The sequence below is a fragment of the Chroicocephalus ridibundus genome, chromosome 2 (genome assembly GCF_963924245.1).
Source record: "Chroicocephalus ridibundus chromosome 2, bChrRid1.1, whole genome shotgun sequence".
NCBI lineage: Eukaryota > Metazoa > Chordata > Aves > Charadriiformes > Laridae > Chroicocephalus > Chroicocephalus ridibundus.
This window is the reverse complement of record NC_086285.1, coordinates 147,503,822-147,517,543: the sequence shown is the minus strand read 5'-3', so window position 1 is coordinate 147,517,543 and position 13,722 is coordinate 147,503,822. Positions and strand designations below refer to the sequence as shown.

The 13,722-nt window shown below is 36.7% G+C and overlaps 1 protein-coding gene across 50 annotated transcripts in view; it reads right to left on the bottom strand.

Annotated features, from left to right (window-relative positions):
• RIMS2 (regulating synaptic membrane exocytosis 2) overlaps nt 1-13,722 on the bottom strand; it is a 493,643-nt gene that overhangs the window by 235,196 nt on the left and 244,725 nt on the right. For 38 of the 50 annotated variants that reach the window (XM_063327327.1, XM_063327332.1, XM_063327338.1 and 35 more), the window contains one exon: nt 571-779. In XM_063327327.1, the coding sequence (XP_063183397.1) occupies nt 571-779 (209 nt within the window). Of the gene's footprint in view, nt 1-570; nt 780-896; nt 965-13,722 lie in introns of all 50 variants that reach the window. The other 12 variants (XM_063327352.1, XM_063327357.1, XM_063327378.1 and 9 more) reach the window with 1 other exon arrangement.

The following is a 13,722-nucleotide window of genomic DNA, read 5'->3' as shown; positions in this document are numbered from 1 at the left end:
TAACTCTAAAAAGATTTATCATAATCTCCACCAAACAGAAAGCAAAAATAAAAAATACCAAAGCAGATGGCAAAGCCTTTAATTCTGCACAATACTGCACAAAAATGGCATGGCAACAAAACAAAAGAACAACCATGACAGTGAAAGGGAAAAAAGAAAAACAACTTTTCTGTGCAGAGAGACCCAATTTTCTCCCTTTTTCGCCTGGGGTTTAAACTATTAATTTAATTTCAGCCCCAGGAGTTTGAACACAGTAAATCAAATAAGCCAATCAGTAGAATCCTTATTGTTAATTACTTTATACTTGAAGGTAACACCATGATATGCTATTATGCAACCGTAAGAACAACATTCCTTTATGCCTCTCAATTTTTTTCTTAGGCTGCCAAACAGTAAAAGCTGCAAGCATGCAGAGACTTTTCATTTGTTTTTCTTTTCTGCACCTTAAGAAATGCTACATTGTCTCTAGAAACACCCTATCTTTTATTTTATGCACTATTTTAATGAGTGACAGATAGCAAACAAAGACCAAATGAGCAGATTAAAATGCAGGCTCCATAATCTCAGTACCTTCTCGCTATGGCTATGTTCCTCGTTTAGAGTTGTGCTACTACACGTATCTACCCCAGAGTCTTTTATCTGAGGCTCAGACCATTCCAAGTCCTCTTCCAAAGAGTGGCCACCAAAGCACACCATTTTCTTTTGCCTCTGGGATAAGGTGTTAGAATCCGACAAAACTGCCTGCTCACTAGTTTTTCTTTTTCCCCTTTGACTGTCCCCTATAGGTGTGGGATAAAAAAAAGGATACAAAAAAGAAAACATGCAAAGGTGTAAATAAAACAAAGGAAATGTGAAATGATAAAGGAAACTAAATGGTAAGGCTCCACATGTCTCACCAAAGACATTGGGGATGCCTCACTGCTATGCCAAGACGTATGGTCCAACCAGTTGTAATCCATGTCTCCTGCGAGAATCAGACAGACAAGATAGTGCAGTAAAGGAAAGGTGAAAGAAAGGATAGACAAAGATACAGTAAAATTGTAGAGACTTCTGATTATCCTAGCTGATTCATAACCTTTGCTAGCAGGACTTGCAAAGTGCTTCCAAGAAAAACTGAAGGCTCCAACAGCAGAGTACAGAGAATATGAAATACAGTGAGGAAGGAGGTACGTTTGTGTGTGCCTATGTGTGCATAAAATTATATACAGTATAAAGCGTCATTGCTTCGGAGTTTTTAACTGCTTCTATAAAATTACTTACAGTAAATTAAATGAAAAGGCAAAATGTATTGTATTCCTAACAGAATTTTCAGAAAGAAACGCATTTGAATATGGAATAAGTTTTCACCTAAAGAAACAGTTTTGTCTTCAGGAACATATTTCTTTGCTTTCCTAACACAAACTAGTATTTATTCTAATCACTTTAATAAAATACTTAAAACAATGGTACTCTATATTCAACTGTAAGTAGACGATGTTTTAAAGAAGGTTAAATGATCTGTTAAATACCATTGTTAAGAAAAACAAACATAGAAACTACTTTTAGAACAAAAAGCATATTAACTTTGCTTGAAATTCCCAGAGAAATGTCTACTGGTTAAATATCTAGAAAGAATTCTAGTAAGTACAAGTACCTCATAACTGGGAATAAATGCGTAGATTTTTGACAAAATATACAGGTGGTTTATAGAACCAGAGTTTAACCTGTATGGCAGACACATGGTGGGAAGAAAGGTTTAAAAAGCAGTTTTAAAGAAAAGGTCTAAGTTAATGCTGCTGTCCATAGAACTGGAGAATGACTCACGTATTTTAATAAAACATTCTCTTTTATGTAGGTAATTTAAATTGTAAATTATGCCCACACATTTTGCATTATTAGATTTCTCTTTTTTTTTTCCCTCACCATTGTTACTACATGTTACATGAAAAATATTTTGTTACTACATGCTCCAAAGTATTTTGATACAGGATTTTTGATGCAGGGAAAAATATTGACTTTCCTATTGAATTTCATGACCAAAAGAATCATAGAATCATAGAATGGTTTGAATGGTTTAGGTTGGAAGGGACCTTAAAGATCATCCAGTTCCAACCCAATTTCAACCTGCCATGGGAACACCTCCCACTAGACCAGGTTAAAAAAAAAAAAAAAAAAAGAAGGAACACTAAACCAAAGTAGTTCTGCTCTTTTTAGCACAGACCACAAATGACATTTTTCTGTTTCCAGGACTTCAGATCCTGCTTTGACGTTGCTCAACCTCTCCCTCTGAAACTGCATCAATAAGGTGGTGAAATATAACCAACAGGTCTGATCACGGTCCTAACACTTGTCTAGAAAACTTTACAGAGAGGATGTGAAGATACAGCCCCAAAAAACTAAGCTACAAAAAGCTAATACGTGCTTCAGAAAAGTAAAAAATATTCTCCTTAGAGAGATATCATGTACCATGAGAAACATGATCTTTTTTGACGTGTTTTCTCCTAATATATAGACTTGCGTATGCTATATGGAAAAAAAAATAATCAAGCCTCATTATTTTAAAGAAGGAAATGTACAAAATACCATGGTTTTCTTTTCAAAAAGACACTTTGAACTTGGTCCCTTACATTTTGCAGAAATACTGTAGCATATTTAATATCCTTTGATTTCATAAAAACAGTTTTATTTTGAAGCTTTAATTAATTCACATTTTCTAAGTAATAAATAGGCCTGCTCTAAATGTACTAACTATGTTTCTTGATTCTTGAAAGGAAGATAATATTTTAAAATGGGAAATTCTCACTGAAACTGTTTTCTCATGACTGTTAACATCTTGACTGTATTACAGATAAAAGTGTTGCTATCCTGCTAAAGGGAAAAGAAATATTCTTCTGAAAGCTAATAACATTTTGCTAAGGGTACTTCTGCCATGGAATTTCCAGTGCTGTCTTACCTCTGCCTCCAAAGACATTGCTTCAGGGGAACTGAGTGAAATCATCAGTGAGCTCATGAAAATCTAGCCTTTACTGCATAAATATACATTTAGAGATATCCAGAAGATAACAAGAGTTCCAGTCTACATATTGTCTGTTTTACAAATCCTGGTTTTAAAATATATTAAAAAAATCAATCCTAAATGAGAAAAACTCATCTCAGTATAGTAATGATGACCTCTCAGCTCTAATTCCATGAACATGACCCCATATTGTTTTTTCCCAGCAGTAATTTTCTGTGTCATCAATACAACTGCTGTACCCAAACCCAAAGTCTGACTAAAACGTTGTAATTGTGTCCCCTATCATTTGGTATCTAATTCAAGGAGCAGGGCACTGAAATATGATGGGCTTTATAATGGGAGCTGTTAAAACTGATCATTCTCACTGATACTCATTCCTGACTCTTTCTGAGAAATGGTGTATTAATATCAAAATGACTAAATTTAAATGTAGGTATCTACCATTAGAAATTAAGAATCTACTACTGCAAATTACTAGCCATTTTTTTAAGGTTTTAAAAATCTCAGCAACAATCTTGGCTATCACTTATAATCCAAAAGAGGCCACCAGAAAGGAAGCCAGGCGTATAGCTGTTATGTCCTTGCTGTTCTACAGTGAACATAGGACTCTACCTGTACTTTATGAAACTGGTCATGGCTTTGCCAGCTCTACTATTCATGTCTTTTCCCATATCAATTGCACAGCTTTGTATGAGCTTGTCAAGAGCAAGGATTCCTATCAAACTGAACTTTCACTTGTGTGTCTAAGTAGGAAATAAATTCTTAAAAATAGGAAAATAAGTTATTCAAAAGTTGAGGCCCCTGAGATGTACTGACCATATACACATTCCCACTGTAAATGTGCATATATCTGGTCATGAAAAACTGGTCCAGTCTTCACTTGCTACTTGCATGTCCACTATGTGTGCATACAGACATGCAAAGACTCACATTAGCTTTACAGTAACTGTACTTTACAGTATGGTTGTGCTGTGTATATATAAGTTCATCCTATAGGTGTTTATATGAGCAGTTGTTGAGCAGTGTGGGGCTCTTAAGAGTCTGGCATATGCACACCCGCATTTGAAACATACACACCGACTTTCAGTTAGAAAGTTAGAAAGTTTAGTTGTAACTGATTCCCGCTTGCTAAAAAGGTTTGCAAGAGTCCTCTCACCCATGTATTACTGTATGTTGCATCCACATACTGTATGTGTTCAAGATTAGACACATTTAGCCCAGCATACCCGAGGCATTAGCACATAGAAATTACTTACATTTCAAAAGATCCAGTTATTTTGCAGCAACAGTTAATCTTTATCAAATGGTAAACCCTGAACCTAAACCTGCACGGAGAAACACATGCAAAGCTGAGCCTGTTGCCTGATCAAAGCACTCCCACTTCTTGCTCTACTATTTTCTCCTCTCCTTTCCAGTCAAAATGTAGAAAGCTGCCTTTCATTTTAATTTAGTTGTGTCTCACACTAAATACCAAAAATTCCAAAATAAGCAACAACTCCATCCAAAGGCCGTTTTGTTCATATCAGTATTCTTTTTTCCATTAGAATATGTAGCTATATGTTTAAAAAAATTGTCACAGAACTTAGAAATGATAAAGCCCTCGTAGATCATCTAGATTTTGCCCTTAACGCTGCATTATCGTCAAAATCACAGGTCTAAATACTATAAAAGTTAATAAAATTCAATCAAACTATTATTAATAAAATATTTAAACTTCTCAAAATATATCCAGGATGACTGTCTGGAAGCCCTGTAGCATATTACATTTCTGTGAGAGACATGTATTGCTTAGTACACCCAGACTTTTTTGAGGCAGAGTGAATGACTTGGTAAACTCATTTGACACAAATTTTTCAGTACAAGTTCTATAAATATTAAAATCTCGATTGGGTAAAAGATTTGTGAAATTTTGTAAAACTAAAAGTAATACATGTAAGACACATAGTTCTTTGTTCCCTACAAAAAAAGTTGTTAAACCATAATCTTTCCATAACAAAGACACTGTAGTTTTAATTCTGGCTACCAGAGAACGCACTTGCTGGTCTCTTAGATATTTCTCTTCCACAATAGCAGATGCTTTATTAAGAATATGTGCATTTAGGGTGTGCAGCAGAAATGACTCAGGAAAAAACGTCACCTCGTTGATATATTATATAAGCTATAATATCATATAATATCAAAGCCATCTCTCACGGAAAAGGGAACTAATCTATTACTAAGCAAGACACAATCTTAGCTAATGTCGTTCAGATGCCTCATGAGTTCAGGAGTGCAGCTGGATACGAGAAAGGACATATGTGAGGTCTGCTCTTATTAATGTCAGTGGGGTCTATGTGTATATGGAAAGCCTGCATGGACAAATCAGATTTGGAGAGAAATCACATCACTGACCTAGCCTTTCTGTACAAATGATGTTAAGCTGAAACCTTTGTAAGCTTAATGATGTTTGGTATGTTTTGCTCATTTTCTTTAGCCAAAACAAAATATGCAGAGGAAAAGATTTTCTTCTTCCCCACCCAGGAACCCACAGCAATAAGAATGTCCCATAGCGGTGAGAACCTTGAATGACAGTGTCTATTTAAAAGAACTCCAGTCAGTTTCCACTCTCCTTATACTTTAATGTTTTATTATGTATTTTTTGCTTCTTAGAACAGCTTTCCCACCCAGAAATATGGTAATTAAGTATCTTTTAAAAGGCATTAAGTAATTTGAATCTAACCTACACAGATGTGTCTACTCTTTCTTGAGTGTTGCCCAAGTTCATGGTCAAGTCCAAAACCATTTATCTTCCAAACAGTGTAGACACAAGATGCTCGGTTTAATTGGCTATTCTACACATACAGAGTCATCTGGGATGCTCTAAGGTGCCCAAAACCTTCACATATGTAGATAAGCCATGCCCTTTCTGTCTAAACCAGGACTTATTTAAACTGGAAAGTTCCTCCCTTGGTAAATTAAAAACATCATCTTGCTTTGAACCAAGTAAAACATTTCTTCAAATTCAAATCTCACTGTCAAAAAGGACAGGTCACGTAACTTTAAATTCTTCAAACTTTGGAGTCTACCTGACTACATGCTGCATGCTGAATACATACTACATACTAACCACGTGAGCCAGTGATTGTGCATATGTGTCACTACTCAAAGCTACAAATGATTTAGCCTTACAATCGAGTGAGTATATTCACCCTCCAAGGTGATTTTCGGCAGGTGATTTTAAGGCTATAGTGAGCAGAGCACATCCCATGTCACTTGATCCTCCTCTTAACTGCAAGGCTCCCAGTGAAGCCCTGTACCAGAAGGGCTCTGGAGAGAAGTGTAAAGTGGACTACAGCTATTGAAGAACTTGGATTTAAACAGGTTACTTTCTATGTTTGCAGTACTATCCATCTAGACTGACACACAGTGTATGACTCCAAAGAGGAGCTACACAGCCAGAATTGCCTGGAGGTGATTATACGAGTGCTTAAACAATTGCTTTGTCAGCTCTGGACACTTCAGGGACGTGCTAGCATTTGGTGCAGGAACAAATGCAAAGTTGCCTGGCACACATAAAGCACAGAAATATTTTTCAACAGCGTCACTAACATAGTTTGAGCACTGATGACATAAGGAAGCTTCTTCTTGCAGGTCTTACAGCAGGCTTTGAAACATCCTACCATGCTTTTCAATATTTCTTGCTTGGAAATACTTATTCCTATGAATTTGTCAGCTTTTGACATGCAGCAGCCTAGGAAAATGTCTGAAGGATCTGGTCCTACCAAAACAAGAAAGAGAAGCTGTTCTTTATGTAAAGGCTATGAAGTACAGTCTTGACTTTTAATATGTGAGATACAGAGAAATGCAGTAATTAGGAGAAAAATGTATCAGTTTTCATTAGTGTAAAGGAAACTGTAGATCACACTGATGTTTGCACTTAGCCCTGACTACATAAATCGGTGGCACCTGCGCTAAGGCCTCCAGAGCCTTACCACTAGGAGCTGGGAAGTCTGGGGGCAACCAGGTAAATAAATGCAAAAGACCTAGATCTTTTATCAGATCTTCTAGAAAGCAGGCCTTGACCCACTTGTGAGATTCAATGCTTTCTTAAGAGTAAGTCAAAGATTAAGTAGTGCGATCACACTTCTGCACACGAACTTGACAGTCATAAGCACTAAGAAAATCATTATGCACAATTCATCAGAGACTTCTGATTTGGAGATCAGAATAGTAGCAGATGTTGTAATAAGCAGGAAAAGTGTCCCTCGTCTGAAAAGCAGAGACACCCAGAACTCATCTCAGGGAGTTTTAGATTTCTGTATCTAAAGCAGTTACTCTTTGCTCCATTCATCTGACTTATTTTATACATCCACTTTAAGGATTAATGAATTGTACTCAAGAAGTCAAGAAGTCTCTGTTTTTCTTCAGTGACTGCAAAAGAAGTCAGGATGATTAGCTTGGGTGTAGATGCCTAGCTTGTGGATGTCTACATTTAGTAGACAGCTCTGATATATGGATCTGCAGATTTATAGGGCCACTACATGTGATAAAGGGTCTAAGAGGGATTTTGTGTGACCTTGTGTAACTGCCCTTGTTATTGGTGAATATCCGTAAACCCATCCGTTATGGACAAGAAAGAAAAACAAAAAAGAGAAGCTACACAGCTGGAAGAAGATTCTAAACAGCAGAGTGCTGCATCCACAAGGCAGGTGAGAGGATGAATTGGAGGAGGGAGGAGCACATAATAATGCATACCGATGTGGCAGGAATGATCACATGGAGAGCATGCGGGCATTGACTAGAGATAATGGCACCAAAGAAACTTCCCTGTCTACATGAGTTGGTCATTAAGAATTTAAAAAGGTCTTTTTTTTTGAGTGATACTGTTTAGGGGAAAATGTTATTAAAATTGAAGACGCTGGTTTACCTTCAAACAACATGTAGCCTTGTATTCAACTACTACTAGTAATGCTCAACAGAAAGGGTGTTACTCTTAACAGAATGAAATATTTAATGTAAAGGGTAAAAGGGCTTCAGCGGGACTGTTTTATTCTGGCTCTCTTTCTGGAACTGAGACTTAGCATCACTGATAGAAGAGTATTTACTTGGGTATGTTTTGCTGGAAGGATTTAAATTACAGGAAATAATTTCTTCAAAATTGCATTTTTCTAAAATAAAATCAGGCTTAGTCTATTAGTCAAATATATTTTGATAAATGTCTTTCCTTTAAATAAATTGAAAGCAAGCATATCAATATGGCAAACATACTTGTATGATAAATTGGCTACTTCCAGTAGAAAGCTACTGCATATTAAAACCAGTGAGCTCGAGCCAAAAAAATAAAAGAAATACCACAATTTCTTAATGGAAGTCCACACTCAACAGACTCCCACTGGAAGAGATGCTTCCCGGCACAGCATCCTAGACCTCCTACTAGATGACCTCATACACTTACAGGCGTGCCTCTGATATAACACCTGGAGTGTGACCCTGTATGTCACACCATGGCCTCTATCATGTGGTCCAGTACACAAACTCACACTCTGGGCCACCAAGAAAATAGACCAGTACTGTTAAGAAGTCGTTGGAAACAGCCAGACATTTTACGCTGGGAACTTGCACACCTTTGTTGTATGTTCCCTGTTACTCTACTTCTACCAAGATCAGGGAAACCTGGAACTAATTAAGCATGATACCCTATGGATTTCTCTCTTGCCTTTAAGACTTTGTCTTAGGAAGATGTTTACTCCAAATTACATGTTAGGCCCTACTTCTGGCATTTTCACTTTTCCACTTCTTTCTCTTCTCTCTGTGCGAAGTTTTGAGCCTATGCCTGGAAAAGGAAATTCCTTCAGGAGAATACAAAGGAAAACACACTTTGGAAAACTTAGATAAGACAGTATTTCTGGATCATGCCCAGTAGTAAGTAATCAAAAGCAATTTGCTACTTTTTAATCACTATTCTAAATAATCTAAATTTTCAGACCCTTCTTACAGGATATGCCTTTTTTATTCCCTATTCACATGCACAAAGACCATACATATGTTCATGAGCTGACCTCACACAACTTCCTTGCTGATCTGTCTTTACCACACACCCCTCCACCCTGGAGTTCCAACTGACAGCTTCATTGCAAGTTCTTCACCGTCTCAGGCTTAGAACCAGCATCAGCAATACCAGCTTGCCTACACCTGAATGAGGGACCGGTTTAAAAAGGAAACAAGCGCTATTAGTAATGCAGGGGAGAATAAAACCTACTAATGCAATTAAAGAATCCCCTATCTGGCCTTTGTTTCAGCACTCAGTCTTCTGTAACACTGTAACGATTTTCCCATCCACTGAAAGTAGATAGCCTAGTTAGTTAGGTGTCCTGAACGAGCCTACCTTTCTTCACAGAATAGTCCACTGAAATTTAATAAGCTCTTGGATATAACGCACGTAGGAAATAACTGGTGTCTGGAAGGTAAGAAAACCCCCTATGTTTCCCAAATCGCTGGCTCAGAAAAATGAGCTCCCTTGGAAAACGACTGCTAAGGAAGCACAGCACTGTCACAGCAGCGCAGGAGATCCACGGCTCTAGGATGTGTAGGAGCTGCTGCACACCTGGGAGCCGCTCTGCACATGCACAACAAATTCCTTCCTCAGACTTTGAAAACAGTCCAGGCAAATTCAACTGCCTTGCTGCCAACAGCAAGGCAACAGTAAAGCCTGGCAAGCCAGTTGGAAACAAGCCTTTTAGCACCCTGGAAGAGAACTCAGTTCATAATTGGAGCACTGTGAAAAATTTTGAGAAACAGCTGCAATGTTTAAGAAACAGGTTTGGGTCTTGTGTGCTTGTGATACCTATTTTGGTTAGATGTTTCTTGTCGTTACCATTTTATTTACGCTCACCGAAGGAGGCTTGGTTAAACTGAAGAAATAAGTAGCTTCAGGAAAACTCTATTTAGCATTAGCGTACATATCTACTCATGCAGTTCACTTTGTGCTGGCTTGCTCTATATTCAGCTTTCCACAGATGCACGCTCTTTTTACATCCTGAAGTTGTGACTTTGGCAAAATGACTGTCAGAGTAGCTCCAACAAGGCTGCCTGGCATCTGGAAGTCTCAGGGGCATAGGATTTACCGCACATGCACTGAATCCTAAATGTGTATCTCTTTCTATTTGGACATTTTGGACGGACATATGAGCTCTCTGCCTTTGAGAGGCAGTGTTTAACCAGGAGCAATTTAACTTCTTTCAGAAATGGGCATCCGCTGACAGTCTATACCAATATTTTTTTTAAAATAATACATTTAAGGCTACTGGAACAGCTGCAGCCAGTGCAAATAATAAAAACCTATATTTATTTTCTCAACATGTATACATATGCATAGATCCTTCTAATACTTATTATCAACAGAAAAAAATACAGAAAAACTAAACCCGTATATTGTGCACTTAATTACTTTCAAGCTTTAGTGCTTTGATGTCAACACTAATTATTACAGAAAATAACCCTAAGCTACTTTGAATCAGTATATCTTAATTACTAAGTAAGCCTCAAATTTCCAAAGTGAAGACAACAGGAGACCATAAAGACAGCAAGGGAATGGATTCTTAGGAGATGTGATGTCAGATTCACAAACAAGAATATAAACATAGCATGTCAGTTGTACTTGTGACAAAGCTATATTAATTTCATCAAGAGAACAATCAACCATAAGTAAAGCTGAAATAGTGAACGTGTCAGGAAGGAAAGAAAAATCTTCTTGGCTTAAAGAAACATAAATATATTAATTCAGAATAGCTTTCTATATTTTTATCCCCAAAGTCACATAGAGATAACCCTAATGAAAGGAGACACTACTAACATAGAGATGCTTCCTATCATAGGCACATCATTATCTAGAATCAATTTCCATCATCAGCCCAACAGCCACCCATATATTATGGTTGAGGATCAGCCAGTTATTTCATCGATCACATCTCTTTTCCTTTCTCTCTACTACTTCCAGTCAGGATTCCTGACATCTTGCTACCAAAAAATGCTATTAAGAAATACTCATCTTGTGATTTTCAGTATGAGATAACCGATGAACAAATAATATATGTGTGTACCTAACAGAATAATACAATACAAATAAAAATTATGTATCATTTAAAAATAGAAATATTTAAAATTTTGAAGTGAAACAACCTTTTAAAATAATCAAACCATATCCAAGTTCCAGTTCATCATTGTTTTTTTCTGTTCAGTTATTAGGTTTTGTTTGTGAGGAAAAAATATCCTCCACTTTTACCCTTGGACCTAGCTGTTACCCTATAAGGACAGCTGGAGGGAAGGGGTAACATAAAAAAAGCTCCAGTCCACATTTCTGAGCATGGTATTCCCAGTAATTCATTACAAGCCCTCAGTGAGCTCAGAAAAGGACTCTAAATTCACTGATGAGGAAACGCACATTTTAGAACAGAAATAAGAATAGCCTTAAAAACAAAATCTTCTGTATTACATACTTGATCAACTAGGCATTTTGAATAGCAAACCACCACTCACAAGTTAAGATGACTCATTTTCTTGTCTGTAATTCTCAGTTTGCTTTACGCAGAAAGTCATAGGCAAGTTTTAAAACGCTACCTATCAACAGGGAAATACAGCTACTGTGGTATACGTCACCAGTTAATATTAAACTATTTGTAATAAGGAAATATGGCATTGCATTACAAATCATAGCAGTTTTTTTCTTTAAAGCTGATCTAACATGTCACACGTGGAATTCTCTAAACAGGTATAATTTTTAACTAATTCAACCTGCTACCTTCTCAAAACTGATTTCTAAACTGCAGCAGACACGACATAGGCTCACTTCACTGTTAAAATGATTTAAGAAGATCTTAATCACAGCTGTAAATCCAAAGTATCATCCATCCCTGGCAGCACACATGCCGTAAGGGGTCTAGAAGCATGCAGTGCAGCTGCTGATTCAGTAAGCTGCAGAGGCAGCAAAAAAAAGCAGCACGAGGGGGTTTTTCATCACCTTGACACTGCAATAAAAGCCTCTCTGAACTAGTAATTGGATCATTAATTATTGATCTCCCCTTTAATAGTCACAATGAAGAAAGTAATTTGGTATATGCAAAAACACCTATTGTTTAGAGTTTGGTTACATGTTATTTTTGTCAAAGCACCTTCTTTGAAGGAAATTAATTACCTCCTTAAAGAGAAACAGAAAACCTGAAAATGAAACTCCAGTGGATTCCAGAGCTGTCTAATCTAGTTTCATACCTTCTATGCACAGGCCTGACAGCGTGATGCTATATAATCAAATTGGTTTAGAGCAATGATCCATTATACCTGTTTTACAGTTTAAAGAGCAGATGTGAAAAAATAAAATACCACTGATGGTGTTTGGTTTTTGAGACACCTTAGCACCATCAACCTTATTTTGTGTCTGTATAATGCCATGGAGCATTAATTTAGTCCCTACACATATGTATTAATGTATAATCTGTCATAATATGATGGCAAACTCCCCCCATCCCCCTGGACCACAGTCATCATCTGTGCACAGAACAAAAGGTGTAGACTAAATAAGTAACTAATCAATATCTTTGTTTCTTCAGTTAATGACCCATTTCATTAGTTACTGAACATAATCTAAATGCAGATCTAAATACAAAATTATTTGTTTCCTGAGAGTATTTCTCTGGTGCTCTCAGAGTATGTTAATTCTGCAGGAGTCAGCTAAATTAAAGGAATTTTTCTTTGTGGCCTGTCTGCATATGAAGTCGATGCTACAACTACCCTCTTTTAAAATGAGCTGCCGATATACAGACATAGAAGTAAAAACTGTGCAATGTTCTGAACAATTTTCAGTGCCAAAATTGAGAAATATAGGACTTGATTTTTCTTCAGTAATTTCTAGGGTTGTAGTTTTGCCTTTTCCTAGCTCTGTTATACTCATTCTTAGTAAATGACAAGGATTTATAAAAATCTACTTAGCAAACAAACATTAAATTTTATTAGACGATTAAAACAAAAAAAAAAAGTCTCCCTAACATCCGTTCAGGACTGCTCATGTCTATGTACACAAACTGGATGGAAACCTTTGAATAGAATTTGCCTAAGGATGTTCTTCAAAGAGAACCAATATGGTTAGTAAAATGTTGTGGAGATATATGGGTAAGATTGCTGAAGTTATATATAGAGAGAGAGATAGATACATTCACATTCCAAAATTAATTGCGAAGCCTAATGATAAAAGGTAGTTTTTCGCTTAATTACGCTTAATTGTAATTTTCAGCATCTTCATGATTTCAAAAGAATAGAGAATAATGGAAGAAGGTTCCACGAAAGAACAGTTGGTTGATGTTAGCTCTGTAATTATTTCATTTAGCTGAATACATAAATAAGCATGTTGCTCAGGGACCTTTCCACAGGCAACATGAACTACTCCCATAATTATAGCCTTCATGGTAGCTGAAGCTGTAATAAAAGTTACATAAGGGATTTAATCTCAGTCTCCTGTTTTTATATGATCACAATTATCCAAAAATATATCTCCTGAGGGTAAATATTTCCAGAATGAGTTTAAGCAAAAGGTCCGTATTTTTCACAACGTTTTAAGGAAAATTTCCTCACATCCTTTAGTTGTTCATCTTTAGATTTCTGGAAAGTTGAGAGGAGAGGAGAAGAGTATCATAACACTTAACACCAGCAAAACCAGCAGGGAATTTCACCTCATAAATTGAACTAGGTCCTACATTATG